This window comes from Podarcis vaucheri (assembly GCF_965113315.1).
Source record: "Podarcis vaucheri genome assembly, chromosome: 5".
In the NCBI taxonomy this organism is placed as follows: Eukaryota; Metazoa; Chordata; class Lepidosauria; order Squamata; family Lacertidae; genus Podarcis; species Podarcis vaucheri.
In genome coordinates this window covers 45,345,701-45,364,750 of record NC_138763.1, presented here as the reverse complement: position 1 = coordinate 45,364,750, position 19,050 = coordinate 45,345,701, and the positions used below count along the sequence as shown (strand labels likewise).

Sequence of the window (19,050 nt, the reverse complement as noted above, 5' to 3'; positions counted from 1 at the left end):
CACCCATAGTTGATACATTTAAATAAAGGCTGAAGACATTTTTATTTGTCCAAGCTTTTGGATCTTAATGGAAACATTAAGGATAAGTATTAGGACCTGTTTATAACTTGATCATAAATGATCTAGAGTTAGGAGTGAGCAGAGAGGTGGCCAAATTTGCTGATGATGCTAAATTGCTCAGGGTTGTTAAAACAAAAAGAAAATGTGAAGAGCTCCAAAAGGACATCTCCAAACTGAGTGAGTGGTCAGTAAAATGGAAAATGCAGTTCAATGCAAAGTGTAAAGTCAGGGCAAAAGAATAAGAATCATAATTTCACATAAATTATCAGGGGATCTTTCTGTGGCTGACCAGGAATGAGGGGTCCTAGTGGATATCTCAATGAAGATGTTGACCTCAGTGTGCAGCAGCTGTGAAAAAGGCAAATTCAATGCTAGGGAGCATTAGGAAGGGAATTGAAATCAAATAAGGTGGTTATACAAATCTATGGCACCGCCACATTTGGAATACTGTGTGCAGTGCTAGTTTCCTCACACGAAATAAGACCTTGTAGAGTTGGAAGAGGTTCAGAAAAAGGCAACCAAAATGATTGTGGTAGTTGGGATTTCCCAATTTAGAGAGAAGGCAAATAAGAGGTGACATGAAGTTTATAAATAGATAGAAAAAAGTTGTTCTCCCTCTTCCATAACACTGGAAGTCATGGATATCCAATGAAGTTGAATGTTCAGCAGGCTCTTCTTAGGTTCTTAACGTTCATTATCAAAGTCATTGAAGTGTAAGTAATTCCATTGTATTAAACCCTAGTATTGTTGTGAGCCAGGGCATCCCACTTTAGTTATGTAGAAGAATTCAGATCCAGCATTATGGAAGTGCTTGGACACACGCTGGGAATACAAAAAATCTGACTTTGTAATATTTTGAAAGTCTTGTTTAATTAGACGGGTATCTGTCATGAAGGATTATGTCTAGGGTCTGTTTATTGTTGCTTGCTGTTTTCCATGATACTGGATATGTCACAGGCTATGCCTATGGCAGACCCTCATTCCAATTTATCCAATTGCGTGCCAGACAAAATAAAAAATATTGACGCCTCTTAACAAAAAGAATTCTAAGGAAGTGAAATCTCATAGGTAATGTTGCTGAAAACATCAGATTTTTTGCTTTCTTAGATCAGTGTTGAAAGGAAAATATCTGAATTAATGATTTCCACCTTTTCCCCTCTCATCTGCATAGAATTCATCTGAGAGAGAAGACTGTAACAATGACGAGCCCCCCAGGAAGATCATTCCCGAGAAGAATGCACTCAGGCAGGTATGCACCGAATTTAGGTGTGCAAAACCTACCCCGCCCCTTTACTTGAATGACCTAGAGTCCTTTGACATCCCTTGCAACTTGGAAAGATGCAAAACACGTAAAGGAATTATTATTATTTTTCTCTCTTTCCTGAAAGAGTATATAAGTTTTCAAGTTACAACAGCTGTTCTTTGGAAGGCACCTTGGAGCTAATTCACATCTTTCCAGAGCAGTATGCAAGCTTACTTTCTTATGTATCGTACATTGCTCCAGTAATGTGCCTTAGAGAGCAATCTTGTGGGTCAAGCAGGTGGTGTGATTCTTTGCTGTGCTAGTAATGCATGGATACTGAATTCCTTGTTATGTGCTGTACAAGTGATCCACGTATTCTGCAACCACCCTTGACCTCTTGAGGAATAGCAAGATTGTATTGCTATCAGGCAAGCTTTCAGACCAATAGGCCTTGATTCTTATGTGTGTGGCCATAACTAAAGGGACAAACATTCAGTTATATTCCTAATCTAAACTTGAACCAGAACAGAAGAAAGGTGAGCTAATAGGCTTTTCAGTTAATACAAAATTGGCTGCCAATTTAAAAAGTGATTCTTGGAATTTAGATGCACTCCCTTACACACAAGGGTTATTGATGGTTTATGCCATCGTCTTAACCTTCAGCTGCTGTTACCAGTTTGCAGACAGTAGCATTCTGGTTAGTAAGGCCTGGTAGCTGGCATCAACAGGGTGCAGCTGAGATTTTCTTGGACAGTAAATAAAGAAGAGGTATTACTTGGCTGAACTCATTGGAAAAGCAAAGTCATTCCAAATTGGCCTGCAGGCTATATCTTTGAGATCAAATATGCTTCCAGCTTCCAGCCATGTATGTGTGAATCAGTGCTCCTCAGATATGCATATTTTTTTTTGCAGGATCCACACAACACTGTTGGCATCAACATTTCAACCAATATCACTATCCCACCCTCCCTTTAATCTAGATTTTCCGTTTCTGGGAAAGATCCAATATTAGGGGGGCTTGTGTGTGTGATATTGCATAAAGGATAAAGCTGTTGCCATTGATCCATTTGTGATATCTCAATATCCCGTTGGTAAATAAATTCCCTGTCTGGATAGTCCCATAGGGACCTAGAAGGAATCGAGAAAGCAATGTGTTTCTTTTCTGAAAAACAGTTCTATTTTCTTCTTTGAATGCAAACGTATATTATGTTCTCCTTTGCTCAGGAGAGGGCAAATTTGTTGGGGGGGGGGAAATAAGGCTGGACATCCAGCCACTCCTTAAACTTCCTATTGTCCTTTTATTTAGTAAAATGACCCTAAAATTCACAACAATCATTCTCACTCATGAAAGGACAGCATCAGTATGTGATGTGCAAGTATATGAGATAGAGAACTTTTGCAAGCAACATCTGCTTGATCTATGTACACATGGCAGGTATACAGCACTGCTTATTATGCATTGCAGAATTTCCACATGGAGGTGTAACCTATGGTGGCCTTTATTTTGGCTCCATGCATTTAAAGTGTAAGACTTCTCCCAAATAATCTTGGGAACTGTAGCTGCCCTCCTACAGAGCTACAGCTAAAGTTTCGAGGAATCTTTACGGGAAGTCATGTACTTTAGGGGAAGTCATGTACTTCAAATGTTTAGTGGGTACCTTTGACCACTTCCCATTACTCTTGCATAGAAGCAGTGGCGGAGCTTCATGCTCCAGCACCGGGGGGCGGAGAGCAGGCAGGGGCGGGGCTGGCGTGCGTTCTGGGGGTGTGGCATGCCGCCTGTGGGGGCATGGTGCCCAGTGCAGGCAGGGGGGCAGCCGCGATGGCACCCACCGGGATCACACTGCCGGGGGCGGTGCACTCCTCCCACACTTCTCTTCCTCCGCCAGTGCATAGAAGAAGCCAGCAGAGAGAAACATAACCTAGTTTAAAGCCATGTACCGTTTAGAGAAGTAAATATAATTAGGTCTTATTAGCATGTATTCTGTGAAGAAAGACTTGGGGGTAAATTGAATGCTGGGGGGCTGGGGGTGGGGGAGGTTGTGTGAATGTGTGTTTGCAGCCTTGGAAAACCACGACAAGGGGACAAAGTTTTTGGCAACTATGTTTAAGCTAACAAACGAATTTTCTCACTGCTAAGTTATAAATTAATTTTAATAGGCTGATCCAGATGGTCCATTTGGAAAATGGATAGCTTGATCTGTTGAAAATTAAACTAAATTTATCTCTCTCATACTTCAAACTGAAGCTAGTGTGAAAAGAGTGCCCATTAAGTCCAGTGAATACAGATGGACCGGCAGGTCACACATGGGACTAATCTGATTCATTTTAAAAATAAATGTGTGAATTATTGAATCAGTCTCCTGGTTTGAGTCCTGTTTTGTGCATGTGTGCAGTCTTTTTAAAACAGACCCTCAAATGCTTCAGTGCCTTTTTAACCTGTATGTTTCCATTTTAAATTCAACGTTCTTGCCAAAAACTGTAATTAGTTTTCAGTAGCCATCATTTAGTGTTGGATCCGAATAGTAGATTGATTAGGTCGGGCATTTGTTATTTTAAGGGCTTCGTCTCCATTTCTGAAGAGTTGGGGCTTAGTAGCTGAGAGAGAGAGAGAGAGAGAGAGAGAGAGAGAGAGAGAGAGATCGCTTTTAGAAACCAATGAGGGGGAAGCTCCCCAGGGACCTTTGAGCCTTTTGGCTTTTGGTTGTGTTAAACAGAGCCATGAATGAAGATCTGTAAATTTATTGCAGTGCCATCTGGGTTTTCCCGTTCTTTTTTGTAGGAACCATATTATTGTTGGCTTGTATCTGTCTATTGTAGTGGTCACTCCCCGGGAGCTTGACCTCATCCTCCAAAGGAAAGTGATGAATAGCAAGGGTCAGCAGGCATAGGTCACAGGGCAGCTGTCCGGAGCTGCCCTGAACTTGATTACCCTACTGTCTTTAAAAATATTGGCACAATGCAGGTTGTTTAAAGAAAGCTTCTCTCTCCTGTGCTCAAATGGGGTAATAATGAAGTGCCTTTTTGCTGTCAAGACTTGCTCTATGGGGTGAGTTGGGGGTGGATCTCTGTGGAGAGGAAATCGTGTCAAAAGGTGCCATGGGGATGTGCTGACGGCAGCGGGATTGCAATGATGTGCCTTGCACTTTTCATCGGGATCATCTCTCCTAAGAGCTTCCCGATGGAAAGAAAGTGAGGCACTCAAGACCCTTCTCCACCCCACCCCGTCCCAGCCACCCAGCATTTTCATGAACTCTTCCTTCAGCAATTCGACACAGAGCTGCAACATTTAGAGGTTGTGGAGGACATACAAAGCCTCTGACATTTTGTGCTGCAGGATGCTTAAAAGTATGGGCAAGCCAGAGCAAAAGAGAGGCAAAAGTAAAGGAACGTTGCTTCCTAGTTACTGTAGAGTAGGCTGTAGATGTTTGTGTGAGGAAAAGAGTTGGTGTCTAAGCTGTAATTTCTATCAATCTTGAACTCTTGTTAGGAAAAACTGACCCAGTATGAAGGGGGAATAGTTATTTCAAATGTACTTATAATTTGCTTTTGTGTTTTTCTATCCACTATTAAAATCCTCCAGAGTTTTATTTCATTTGTACTTGAGGCCAGTAATTATCCCAAATATCACTTGTGCAGAAATCCTTGCCTGTTCAGCAGAAATGTTGTCTTGCAGCCTAAAAACTCTGTGGTTGCCCCCTGTCCCTACTTCAATGCTAATCGGGTCTGTCAGATGTGCGGCATTTCTGCATTCCCCCGTAATGGAGTAAATTGCTTGCGTTGTCTATTGTCCTGACCTTTTGTTTCCGTGTCCACTTACAGGCCAATGAACGTGGGTAGTGATAAATAAAGCTCTGAGCAGGACTCTCAAGTCTTTGAAAACAGCATGTTGCCATCTCCCTAGTTATATTTCTTTAAGTGTTTACGTGTATGCTGAATTCTTTTCTCTTGTGTGGCTGGAACCCTGGGGCCTCGGAGCCATGAGAGAGGCCAAGAAGCTGACAAAGTAGCTGTCCCCTTGTTAGCTTGTTCCTTTCTTTTAAAAAAGCAACCACAAAAAAACCACAAGATGAAACCCATCTGGCTCAGGGCATTACATTTTCCTCCCCCATGCACCTCTATAGATGAAGAGTTTCACCTGCAGTGAGGGTTTACATTGATTAGGAAGGGTGCAGTAATTCAACTCTGGCCATCCACTTCACTGATACTTTGCAGTCTTTAAAGGTGCTGACCCATTGAGTTAAGCTGTCAAGAGGAGGATAAAAAAGGAGCTCCGTCCCAGGAGGTAACAGCTGCCAGGTTTTCAACACCTTGTGCGCTGCTGGAGAAATGTCACCAATTGTCAATGGGGAAGAAAAATGACTGACTTGCCTGCCATCTTCCCTTTTAATGACTAGCCTTATAAAATGAAGGATTTAAGCCTCGGAAGATCAGCAACCACAAGGCAAAATTTTCATTGGCAGGCAGAAAATCTAGAGCATTTTAAGGAGGTGCTACATATCCAGTAGCCCTTTGGGGGGAAAGATGCAGTTAGCCCAGTTGGCTAGGGCGACCTTTGAATAATGGGGTATAAGTGTAAAAAGTTTGCGAAAGCCACTTACATCCAGCGTTAGCTTATCTACTTTAGGGGGAAAGGCAGGAGGGGGAGCTATATTCATAAGCCAGTGAACTGAGAGAAAGCATACTGTATTTCTGCTCTTTGGAGGACAATTTGTTTTCAAGCTGCTACCAGATGGCTAAATACCATGACATTTCTCTTTTGTTTGGTTTTTTCCCCCCTGTTTCAGTTTTTGTTTTACAAGCAATTCAGTACTCCTTGCTTTTGTCAATATTGTTTTACTGAATAAGTTTCAGTGGCTCGGGAATGGGACACAAAGTAGCATTGTCCTTCTTGTTTTGATTGATAAAAGAGGACACAAATGTTGGAAATGGGCTGAGCATTTCCTCCCCCCATTTGTTTTTAGGTTAGTCATTTTAATTGTACTGAGTAATTAGAAGGTACATACAGCCAAGGGAGCATTGTTATGGAAATTGCTCAGGAAAACCCATTCCCCATTTGCCATCACCATGTGTTGAGACAATTCTTCCCTCTAGTGGCAAAATTAGGGACTCTGGCTCCACAGTAGGCAAGGTGTAATTGCAATATGACAAACTGAGCTTTGGGGACGTTTCTGTAAATGTTCTTGGTTTTGGCTTGGCTAGTCTATATTTTTTCTTGCTGACTTCCTGCAGAGATCTTTTCCCCTTCCCACAAGCATTCCGAGCAACAGAGACTAGACATTTTACTTTAAATATAGAAACGATAATCACAGTGGATTCTGGGTAATGCTCTGCAGCTTGACTTAATTCTCATCTTCCTTTTTTTTAATTACCTGTTTATAAAAACGCTTTTAAATTTGCAGGCATTATTTAATACTTTCGGAAGAAGCACCTCATTGGAAATAAATAAATAAATTGCCTTTTTAAAAAATAGTCTGTGTGAAAGACCTTAAGGGTAATTAATGGAGGTCTCATAAGGCCCTGTAAGTGAGATGAAAGCGATCTTTCTGAATCTGCAAGAGTGATTTGTTCGTATAACTTCCCACTTCCACTGAATTCTTCAGAGTCTAATAACTATTTTCTTACCATTTGGCAATTGGTGCTTTGCTCCAAAAGCCCTTGTTTGAACAATGAAAAAAAGAGTTTAATAATCTTGTCTCTGGAAATGACTTGGGGGAAGATTGTGCTCTTGGATTTCGTTGTTGTGTTTTTACTACAATAATATCCTTCTCTGATAAATCATGTAATTATTGACTACAGGGGTGGGAAAGAAATCTTATTGAACATTTAGATTCTCCAATTAAAGTGCTGGTGTGCTGAAATATGGGATCTTTTGGATGAATTGTGAAATAACTTTTTATTTAGACCCTGCAATTGCAAAAGCCATCCATTGGTATAGATGGAAAACGTGGAAGCCCTCAGGGATTCAAAGGATTAAGAATAGGCCCACTTGATCCTGCCATTGGAAGGACCTGTAGACCATTTTATTCATTGCATAGGAACCGACCCTGGGCATTCAGCAGAGAGCTGCACCAATTCCCATCCTCTGAATGTTGTGATACGATGTGTGTGTTTGTCATATTCATCCTTTGTACTTTTGGGCATAACCTAAAAATATGAGACCTTAAGATGTTTGTCAGTCAGAAAAGTAGAGTTGTTAATATACCCTGCACTGCTGTGGAACATAGATATGAAGCAGTTTCTGCTACTTTAAAACGGGTAAATTTTTAGTCCTTATGGCTGCAGAGAGAAGGTTGGCCAAGCACTACAGTGTTTATTGAAAAGAAGAAAGATCCATTTCATACTTTGCTCATTGTTTCTGTATTTTAGATACTCCCTCCTTACCACCTCAGTCCACCTCAAAATATTCTGATTTTCCCCACAGATTATGAAAAGACAATGTTTTACACTTCATGTAATTTTTAAGTGGTACTCCAGACAGTCTCTCCACATCCATAGCAGCATCTGCAGGTGGTAATTTGGACCTTTGTCTGGCGATAGATGCTGCTTTGCATCGCCGAGCTCCTCTCATTGCATTTCTGCTCCTGACATGATTTGAAGCGGTCATACGTCGGTAGATATTTTTTTCCCATTAGTGTGTTGCTATAGGCTGCTTAACACTCATCTCAAACAGCTTTTGCAAGGTTAAAGGAATGTGGCTTGGTAACAAGTTTGTGTCATTTTAAATATATACCTTCCAGTAAATAAGGAGGAGCCTAGCAATCAATCCCTTTTAGTGTGTTATATGTTTCACCTGACAACTAAACCCTCTATTGATTAGCCATTACTTTGTTGGATAATCCTGTGTCATTGAAGCCACTGTAAAAATTAAACTCTTTAAAATGTTTTACCCTAGCAGCAGTGTGAAAATTGAAAACTTGTTCAGAATTATAGCCAGCTTTCACCAAAAGGGTAGTTTTCAACAAACTGGTTTATGCTTGCATTCTTTATATGCAGTATAAAACCGTATTAAAGCACTCCAACGCAAAGCTATCTGCCTCTGGCTCAGTATCTGGCTGCCATTTCAAACAGTGCTTCCTGTGGCCTAGAAATGGCCTCTCTTGGTGATTGGGGAGGAGATGCTTGGACAGTTCGGGTTTCTGAGCTAGAATTGAATCAGAAATCCTTTTATAGCCAAAACACGGAGTTTGGACTTCTGTAGAATGATCAATAATGTAACAATCCTTTGTGAATCTCACAAAGGAGTACAACATGAGGTAATGACAGGGGTGGCAGTGTTTGGGTGATGAAAAATTGAAAACTTCTAATCAATTAAAAAGGTGCCCCTGATTACCGTATTTTTCACTCTATAACACGCACCAGACCATAACACACACATAGTTTTTAGAGGAGGAAAACAAGAAAAAAATATTCTACATGAAATAGTGGATATATGATTTTTGTGGTTCATGCTGTGGTCACAGACATGTGATCTGACAGTGAGTTTGGAGTAGCCCAATGCAAAAATCCTGAGGATCCATGTGGATCCATGCTTTGTAGCCACGGAGGAAGGAAGGAAGGGGAACCATGGATCCTCTGCTCATGACTGCAGCAGATCCCCCCCGCCACCCGCAGGCATTCGCTCCATAACACGCACAGACATTTCCCCTTACTTTCTAGGAGGAAAAAAGTGAGTGTTATGGTGCAAAAAATATGGTAATTGGGCAGCAGATTTAATGAAAATGTTTTTATGCCTTTTTAAATACTGTGGCTTGCATCTTAGTAGAGGCATTCCTCCTAATCTTTCACACAGAAGGGGTTGCACAAGATATTGCCTGCTTCAACATATGTGGGCATATTCCAAGAACAAATTACGTGTCTATTCCTCTGTGACTGTGGCTGAAAATGCAATATTATCTGTATGACATACTCTCTCATAGAGATGCTACCCTTAAATTTTACAAAACCACAAACAGCTTGGGGTCAAGTTACTCAGAAGATATCCTTGTTCTGTATATATATACCGGTACCTACCTACCTGATCCTTGAGATCCTTTCCAGAAGCCCTGCGCTTCATGCTGTCACCAAATGAAATGAGGCAGACAGTTACTAGGAAGAGGGTCTTCTCAGTGGTGGCACCCAATTATGGAACATGCTTTATAAAGAGACTTGCTTGGTGTCAGCCTTGCAGCCTTTTTGGCAACAGGTAAAAGCCTTTTTATGCATCCAGGCTATTAAAAAAAACCACAAGTTGTTCAATCTGGCCATCTCAGTCTTAGGATCCATGCTTTATTGTTTCTCTTCGAGAAAACTTTTTTTTAATGCGACTTTTATTATTTTACATTTTATTCTTAATATTTTATTTTATTTTTAAAATTTCTGTGAGCTGCTTGGACAGCGTATATTGTTGGGCAGCCCATGTAAATGCAGTAAGTAAATAAATAATCAGTTGTTTAAGCTTCCTCAAGAATCATTGAGCCCAGAAGCAGAAAAGTTTACATGGCAGTGCTTCGTTTTGTCCTAAGTGAAATAGGAAGGTTCCAAATCCACTATGGAGCCCCTTCCTGATGCTTTGAATTTTTGCTCCTTCACGGGAATATTAACAACACTTTTGCTTCTTGTTGCTGCTTGAGTTTTTTGGGATGGAATGCAAAGAGGATCTATTGCTTTTTTGCTTTTTATTTAGATTTGTGCTCCATTGTGTGTTTTAGTTTTCTGTAAACCACGTTGAAATACTTTTGGAATGTACACCTTTGTAAAAGTTAAGTACGGTAAACAATAGCTTCGCTTCCCCAGGGAAATAATAACCTTGTGGAGAACAGAGTGTTACCACCTACGCCACATTTTAACAATTGACAAAATGAGCTTTTGCAGGTGGTGGTGGAGTTTGGGTCTCTGCTTTAAACCACTGCTGTAGAAGAGTATGGAGTGGGCATATTCCCCCACCCCGCCCTTAGATTTCTTAATTTAAGAACTTGGAGGTGCATTTTTTTTCATGGTCCTTGAAATGTAAGGCTCTTGATTTAAGCAGTACAAATCCCTGTAGGGCAGACTTGACCATTGTGTATGATATCTCTATATGACTATATAATGCAGGCTGTCTGCTTTAAAAGTAGAAGCCCATGAATGCAATTAGCTGCTCTAAATAAATGAAACACCTTACCTTTAGAACAAATACAGTTCCATTATCCAAACCATTATTTTGTTTCTTCTTCACAGACCTATAATAGCTGTGCCAGGCTCTGCATCAACCAGGAAGCAGTTTGCTTAGGGAGCACTGCTATGAAGACTGAAAACTGTGTGGCCAAAGTAAGTAAAGCTGCAACTGCCATTCTTGTACCAGGTCAATAAGCTGCAAGTTCTCTCTTCTTTGGAGAGGCAATTTAATACTGTGCTTTCTGAATGTATCTGTGTAAACCTAATTGAGTCCATAGGGTCTTATGGGAATTTATGTAGTCCTTTATCGATAATGCACATTTTTTGTTTTAATCCTAAGAATCCCTTCCTCATTAGTTCCCTGCCTGTAAAGGAAAAAGGTGAGATATAAATGAATATAATAATTATAACAATAATCGCTAGTTTTTGAAATTAGGATGATAATATGGTGAAAATTTAGAAATGAAAGTTGAAAATCCTAGTGGGGTTTTTTAAAAAAAATCTTATGATTTGTTGGGCCCTTTTAAACAAAAAATGTGCCAAATGTATCTTAGCAATAGCCATGGTAATATGAGAAACGCACAACTCAACTGTTGCACCTCCAACTGGTGGTTTATTTATTTTTATGCTGTCTTTGTCCAAACAAGTTGTCCATGTTTGCTTCCAGCAGAGAGAGGCAGTTGAGTGGGCATTCAGATTGTAGGGCTGCAACCCTGCCTCCTTTCTGAATTTAAGCCCCTGCAATTTTAGACAGGGAGCATATGATATTCTCATACCCCCCCTGCTGGCCACTGTCTCAAGTCACACAACTGGAGCCGAGGTGGGGGATTTGATTCACATACTTACTGCAGTACGGAGACATTGTCAGCGGGTTGAAGACACATCTGATTTTAAAACAAAGCACTTTCGGAGGAATGGTGGATTGGGTATGTTCCCTTTTGCATTGCCACATCAAAAGAGACATTCTCAGGGAAATGTGCATCCTGTCTTTGGCTTCCCCTGCAACTAAATATAACTCCCATAAAATAAGAACCGTGTCTGAGGGATTGTGAATGACTGGAAAACATTCCAGCCACGATACAGTGTATATAAAAAGGGCATGTTTAGCCTTGCTTAAGCTTCATGTTTCCATTGGAAGGAAGTTCAGGATAGCCCTGCAGGACAGATCAGTGCATGCAGCCATCTGTTAGCAAAACCAGCTGGCGCTTTTGCAGCATCTCTCCCCCTCCTCTTCCCACCCCCAACAAAATGGCTGGTAGAGAAATGATTGCCCTCTTCTGCCTCCTCATTCCTTGGGATTTCTTCCTGTAATGCCTTTCCCCCAGCATATGTATTCTTGCTCTAGATAGATGCCATATCCAAGAAACCTTTCTTTAACTTTACTCAAATATAAAAAAATAATCCCTTTGGCAGACAGTAATGCCATGCAAATTTTCTCCACCTTTCTGTAAAACTGCCTGTCGCATACAACATTTCTCCTCAAGTGTGTCATTCTACAGAATCCAACATCCATTTATGTATGGTGCCAATGTGTGAGCAGTCTGAGCAATCGCTCTGTGTGCATAACTCTGTGGGAAGCTTGCTTAACCCCAGACAGAATGAAATTCTCCCTAAGGCCAGATAGATACCTCCGTTTGAATTTTGGCATTCAGTAGTGTACATAATGTTACTCTGGAGGACCAAGCTGTATGGAGTCACACCCTCTGTACAACTCTGCCTGTCTCTGTATGCTTTTGCATAGTTTGCAGCTCAGTGTGGTTGGAGCTTCAGTGAACTGGTCAGACAAAAGACTAAGCCATAGTTTAGTATTGCGGTAGCAAACCTCAGCAGGCCTTATGCTTGCTTTCTCCCTCTCCTCCTCAGGGGCAGCTACAAGGAAGAGTTTGAAAGGTTTTTGCTTCTGTTTTAGATTAACCACAGCTCGCCTTGTTGTCTAACCTCTGTGAAGCTGTGATTAATTTTAACTTTGGCTTATTTATTATTATTTTTCTAATTCTAATAATTTATACATAGTTTAATACTGCAGTTGTATTGTGTACAATAGGTGTTATGGAGGGATACAGCATAAAAATAGTTAAAATAAACTATAAGATTCGGGGGGGGGGAGAGCCTGCTGAAAGTCTTTACCAAGCATAAAATGTTTACCAAGCACCAGGGAGCAGGCTGCCTTATTTCAGCTTGGAGGGAGCTCCTCAGAATTGGACTCACAATACTGAATGCACAACCAGTAGTTTGTGAAGCTGGCTTATTTCTGCTGATCATCAGTTTAAGATTAACCACAGTTTAGGGTTCAGATGGTTCATAAACTGTGGTTAACATAAAACAGTAACAAAAATTTCCAGTGTCCTCCTTGTAGAATGAGGGGAGTGTGCAAGCCATGACATACATATCAAGCAAGTGAGTGCAAAGAGCGTAGCTTAGGGTGCAACTAAGTGATTTAGTGGCGTGGTGGGTCTTTTGCAGTAAGACTTGGGAAATGTTGGTTGAGCCCAAGTCTCTGCAGTCCCTGTTCCATGTCCTGTATGAGTCCAGTGGAGCAACTAAAATGTGATGATACAGGGTCAGAGTTCAGGCTCATAATTGGGGGGGGGGGGCTGGAGGCCTTGTGGTTGTCTTTTTCCTAATACTCTGAAAAATACGGCGACGTCCAGTCCTTCTATGGCAGATGGGGGACATCAGCTCAGTAATGCAAAATGCATCTTCTTAGTTGTGAAGCGTTTTGTGTAGCGTTGTATCCAAACTGATGCCTTGATTCTTACTTAAAAGGTAAAGGGACCCCTGACAATTTAGTCTAGTCGCAAACGACTCTGGGGTTGCGGCGCTCATCTCGCTTTACAGGCCGAGGGAGCCAGCGTTCGTCCGCTTCCGCAGACAGCTTTTCTGGGTCATGTGGCCAGCATGACTAAGCTGCTTCTGGCAAAACCAGAGCAGCGCACGGAAACACCATTTACCTTCCCGCCAGAGCGGTACTTATTTATCTACTTGCACTGCGTGCTTTTGAATTGCTAGGTTGACAGGAGCTGGGACCGAGCAATGGGAGCTCACCCCATCGCAGGGATCCGAACCGCCGACCTTCCGATCGGCAAGCCCAAGCGGCAGACTTACTTTTCTACAAATGAGTGTTTCTCCCTCCCCCCTTTATCTGCAAGTATATAGCTGTCTTATTGGAAACCCCCTTCAGGTTCTTGGTTTCAAATTCTCAGCCTGAGATTATAAAATAGCTTGGCAGAGTTTTCCCTGCATGTGCTTCCTCTAGCAGTAAACTTTTCTTCTACGCAGAACTCATTCGTTTGACCAGAAGTTGTGTGTGGCTGGCAGGAAATCACAAGGGAGCTGCACTTACTAAAAGTAGTTTGTAGCACCTTTAATTAAAGGTGTGCCCTCAAAATGGTAGCCCACAAAAATTAGAACTCTGTTAATTTCCCCTGGGATCTTGACAAACATCTATGAGAAGAAAGCCGGAGACAAAAATTAGGTAATGAATCCTCGTCTCTGATAAAAGATATGGTCCTTCCAAGCACTGCTGCACCAGAGTGTTTATTCTTGGGCACATATTTTGCATATTTGTGTGTTGCTGGGAGTGGTGTTCTTCTTAAAATGTGTGGGGAAGCATTGAACTCTCATAGGAAGTAGATATTTCTCATGATGGTGTATATAGACGAGAACTGCATTACTAGTTCAAAACCTTTTGAAAGTGGAGTTGACGTGGGATATGCATTGCCAAATACCCTGAAGACTAAACAAACCACTTTGCAGAGATTCAGTATTGTAGTATCTGTGAATATATCACTAGTTTGCTTTATAGGTGAAATTCAGTGGGTGTTAATTGAAATTCTGGTTGCAATGTTAGCACTTCTGTCCTCGTTTCTAATGTTACTGCATTAACTGTTGTGTTCTGAAACTGTGGCTTTCCATATACTGCTGTGTTACACTAAATTCTATTCACACCAGTGAACATGGTGTGACACAACCGTGGACATCATCAAACGTGCCGCCACTTTTTATGTGCATGCACTCTTCTGTTCCCCTGTGATTCACCCAGGAAGCTGGCAGGAAAGAACTGAGTGCCAGAATACTGCCCTAAATTTCATCACATAAGCAGCAGTGAAAACCACAGGGAAATTTCAGCACAAAACTCCTGTGATTATCCAGGTTAATAGGGTTGCAAACAGATTTTTTTCTGGAAGCATTTTGCGTGCAAATGAGTGCTAAACTTCCACTAGATTTCCTGAATTGACATGTGAAAGATCACCTAAAACACTAAAATTATCAGGTAAGGAAAATGGAATAAAGTGCTGTCTGAAGGCAGCCATAGTAAATGTCTGACACTTGTTGACACAGGAAGATTCTAAGAAGATTTAAAGAAGAATGAAGTAGCTATATAGCTGGTAATGATCTGCAAACCCAGTCTGCCAAATCTTTTAAAAGGGATATAAAATCTCAGATGGAGTTTAAGCTGGTATCTAACCATCAGCATGCATCTGTCAACTGCAGAAACCGTTCAGCATGTTGGCAGTATTAAAATTATAGCTACCATCAGACACAAGGTAGACCAGGCATCAGAGCCAGTATCTGGTTTCCTAGGATTATAAGAGATATGAATTTCAGGTTGTAGACTCCTCTGTCTCCTTTAAAGGATACTTTCATTTAGTTTCAACATACTTCTCTGTCTTACTAATTCAGCACCTTAGAACAGTATGGACTGGCTGTTGTGACGAACTTTCTTTGAGAAGGCATCCTCACAACTTTTTACTGGAGCTCAAGGACAGGCAAGGTGTTGCTTTCACTGGTGCAGTGAAAGCCAGCCAGGCAAGCAGCTGTTCTGTTATTTAGTAATCTTGGCTCTTCAAGCTACGTATTGGTGACTGTGATCACTTTAGCTATCTGGTAGAATGGTACACAGCTAAAAATGCCTGCTAATGAATGTCCCACTTTGGGCATGCAGAACACCTGGACAGATATGAAAAGTTCCAGATAGGGGATGGGGTTCTCAGACAGGTAGACCTTTTCCTTCCCCTCATCATCCAAGACACAGCTGAGTTGAATGCTCTCTAGCATTGAATCTTAGGAAGTCACTGCTTTCCCACTTGCTCCATCATCCCAGTATGAATTGGAAGGAGTTGCTTTGCCACAACAGTTTTTTCCTGGTGGGCTGCTTTCCTTCAGAGGAGTTGGATATGTCTTGTTCTGTCATTCATTCTGATGCATGTGTTGAATTAGTTTCCTACTTCGTGGATCTTTTGAACACGTGCAGCAGGCTTTGTGCACTTGACTCCACACCCCCTGCTATGAGTAGATAGTTGGCTGGTGGGGGTGGGTAGGCAGAAGGTAGACTATATTAGAAGGTGAACCTGAAATCAAAAACACTAGCTTGAGAAACTCTGAGTTTAGTGCTCCTGAGATTTTCAGACCCTGAGAATGTTCAGGCCCTTCAATGTGCACATAAGGTCTTGACCAGTCTTGTTGGGATTTCCTTGGAGGTGTCTTGCCAACCTTTTTCTTAACTGAAGTACCATTTATCTATTGTGACTTTTCTGTGTTCAGTACTGTGGGTTTTTTCCGCTTTTCTTTCTGTTGAACTCTGCTATGGTCTATATTGTGCCCAGGTTCTTGTTTCCTTTATAATTATGGTTGAACAAACCTAATACTGCCTTCCAGGAACTGATGCATTTCCTTCGTGATGCTGTACTTGGCTCAAAATTGTTTTTTAACTTATGGAATTAGAATCCAATCTCTCTCTCTCTCTCTCTCTCTCTCTCTCTCTCTCTCTCTGACACACACACACATGCTAAATTATCTTTTGGAGATAATTTCTTAAATGGAAAGAAAAAGTGTTATAACTAATGTAAAACTGAAATGAAGTTTACTTAATACCTACAAGTATTCTGCCTCCATGAAGCATAATTAAAATCATCCAAAGGGTTAGGCTTTTCAGTTTCTTTACAGTGGCACGTTGGTCATAATCGAAGTATGAGGCTAGTTTGCCTTAATCTGGAATATTTTACATTTTCACAGTCTCCCCCTTCCCCCACCCCTAGTCAGAGTTATTTGCAAAGGGATTGAAGAAAGAATGTGCATGTCTCCCCTCCCTTTCCCCTTCCCACATTCTCCAGATTTTGATAGAAGATTTGTTTTATTTATTTCCAAAATTATATCCGCAGGAAACAAGCCGTTTAAATTCAGATTATGCTGAATCAAAATGGTGCTGGTATGAGAAGCAACGTGCTGTTTTATGAGCACGGAGTCCCTTTTCTCATAACTGATTGATAGTAAATATTTTCCTGAAGAGTTATTGCCAGCCATGAACAGTGCAACTGTTTCACTGGGTTTTTTTTCTCCTGTAGTACTTGCTGTACCAGCCATTGTCTGTAATTAAGATCTACAATTCACAATGCAGACGTTTGCACTTCCTCTGGGTCTGAGCTATTTATAAGGTATTTCAGCTGTTCAGAGTTTCTTTTGAGTGCTAAACTACATGTAAACAGGCATTTTTCTCTCTCCGGTATGCACACATTGTATATCAGTTGCCTTTATTTTAGCCTCCTCCTGTCTTGGAAGCTACTTTACATGTTGGGTTCATCATGAAATAAATAAGGGTAGAAATAGTTCTCTCCACCCCCAACCCTCACTCCAGCAATTTTCACAAACCATTGCACCCTCCCCCAGCCTGTTTTCAACCAAGGACCTCTTAAATGCTAGGGATACCCAGCCACTTTTGCCATTAATGGTTCTACTGAATTAACAGATGAGTAGCAAAAGAGTGGCATGCTAAAGCTTTCAACCTTATAGAGCTGGAGGTAGAAATAAAAAAATCTAATGATTCAGTCTTCCTTCAACCCACTTCTTTCTCCCTTAGGAAAATATGCAGTTATCTGTGAGTCACTTGACACAGACAAGATTTTCCTTGGTGATCACAGGGAGAAACTATACACATCCTCATGTGCAACGATCATGTGTCTATTTAACGACTTATGTCTGGAAGCAAGCATAATTAAAAAGGGCAATATTTATGCATGTTTCATTGGTAATGTACCGTTTGTGGTCTTCTGAACCAAACACCGCCTGTTGACCTTGCAGATGTAGATTTATACCACAGCTCAGCAGTGGAATTCATGGACTAACAGCAGACAACTTATATATTAATAATAATTATTATTTATTATTTATACCCCACCCATCTGGCTGGGTTTCCCCAGCCACTCTGGGCAGCTTCCAACCGAATATTAAAAACACAATACAGCATTAAACATTAAAAACTTCCCTAAACAGGACTGTCTTCAGATGTCTTTTAAAAGTAAGATAGTTGTTTATTTCCTTCACATCGGATGGGAGGGCGTTCCACAGGGTGGGCACCACTACCGAGAAGGCCCTCTGCCCAGTTCCCTGTAACCTCACCTCTTGCAGTGAGGGAACCGCCAGAAGGCCCTCAGCACTGGACCTCAATGTCCGGGCTGAACGATGGGGGTGGAGACGTTGTTAGTTGCCTTAGTTTTCCCATCTGTAAAATGGGGAGAACAATGGCGTATTTCATGAAATGGTGGCGAAAATCCACTTCCTGGGTATAAGGTCATCAAGCTGGGACATTTGAGTGACCTTTTTGGATAACAGCCTAGTGTGCTGCAGGAACATCACCAGACCTAGAAATCTGAGGGAAGAATTTTGGGAGGGAAACTCTGTTCTAGCCTTATCCGCTCTTTGGCTAAGTTGAGAGCAAGTTTACATGGGTCTGGATCAGCTCAGAAAGGCTCCTGTGTCTTTGTCCCTAGGAGGAGTAATAATGAGAAGCAAGTTCCTCATCAGGCATGTACTGCAGCATTGCCCGCTGATGCATGCCGGATCACCCGCACACAGGGATCACGTGACCACTCCAAAAGTCAAACGATCAATTCGCCTCGTTTTGGCTCTGTAGTTAATGCACAAACAGTGCGATCTGCAGGGCTGTAATTGCATTGTTAGGGCCAAGGAACAAGCCTGTGCCTTTTCAGCAGACAGCTGGCAGGGAGAGAGGCATGTTGTTAGGAAAGAGAGAGGCAAGGCAAATAAAATTACTGCTAACGCTCAGAGATCGGCAGGAGTCCTACTTGCCTAATCTTACCGGTGGGAGCAAGCGGCTGTTGTAATCCAATTATAGCAGCATAAGCAATTTGTTAGACACTCCGCATAATGTAACAATTTCCCAATAAACTCTGACTTGTAATAACGTCGGCAAGAGCCCACATAAATCTGCCCGAATGGTGGGGGCTGGAGCATTCGGCTGGGGGCTTGTAATTTGTGCCATCAGCACGTTTCTCCGACTGTGGCATGGCGCACCATTTTCCATGCAGGAATTCTGAGGAGTAAAGCTTGGCAAAGCCTCTCTAAAGAGGAGTCCATTAGGAGAGGAGGGGCCAAGCAGTACTGAGAACCATACTGCTCTGATTTACCCCGTATGGTAGAAAAACTCAAAACGGCTTGTAAAAAAGAAATTAGTCAAAAGCAACAAAGAAAAGCCTGGGACAGAATTTTCTTCTTCTTATTTCTGAAAATTAAAAATAATGATTAACACAAGAGATTGCTATGTTCTACTAAAAATGAGGCGGTGCCCTAAAGGAGTCAAAACTGCCCAAGAGAGA

At 41.5% G+C, this 19,050-nt stretch overlaps 1 protein-coding gene across 9 annotated transcripts in view; it reads left to right on the top strand.

Annotated features, from left to right (window-relative positions):
- Nucleotides 1–19,050, top strand: part of BTRC (beta-transducin repeat containing E3 ubiquitin protein ligase) — a 124,746-nt gene that overhangs the window by 57,983 nt on the left and 47,713 nt on the right. For 4 of the 9 annotated variants that reach the window (XM_082223443.1, XM_082223448.1, XM_082223444.1 and 1 more), the window contains 2 exons: nt 1,232–1,309; nt 10,502–10,591. The exons of 1 other annotated variant lie outside the window; for it this stretch is intronic. In XM_082223443.1, the coding sequence (XP_082079569.1) occupies nt 1,232–1,309; nt 10,502–10,591 (168 nt within the window). Of the gene's footprint in view, nt 1–1,231; nt 1,310–10,501; nt 10,592–19,050 lie in introns of those variants that run through there. 4 more of the 9 variants (XM_082223447.1, XM_082223445.1, XM_082223449.1 and 1 more) reach the window with 2 other exon arrangements.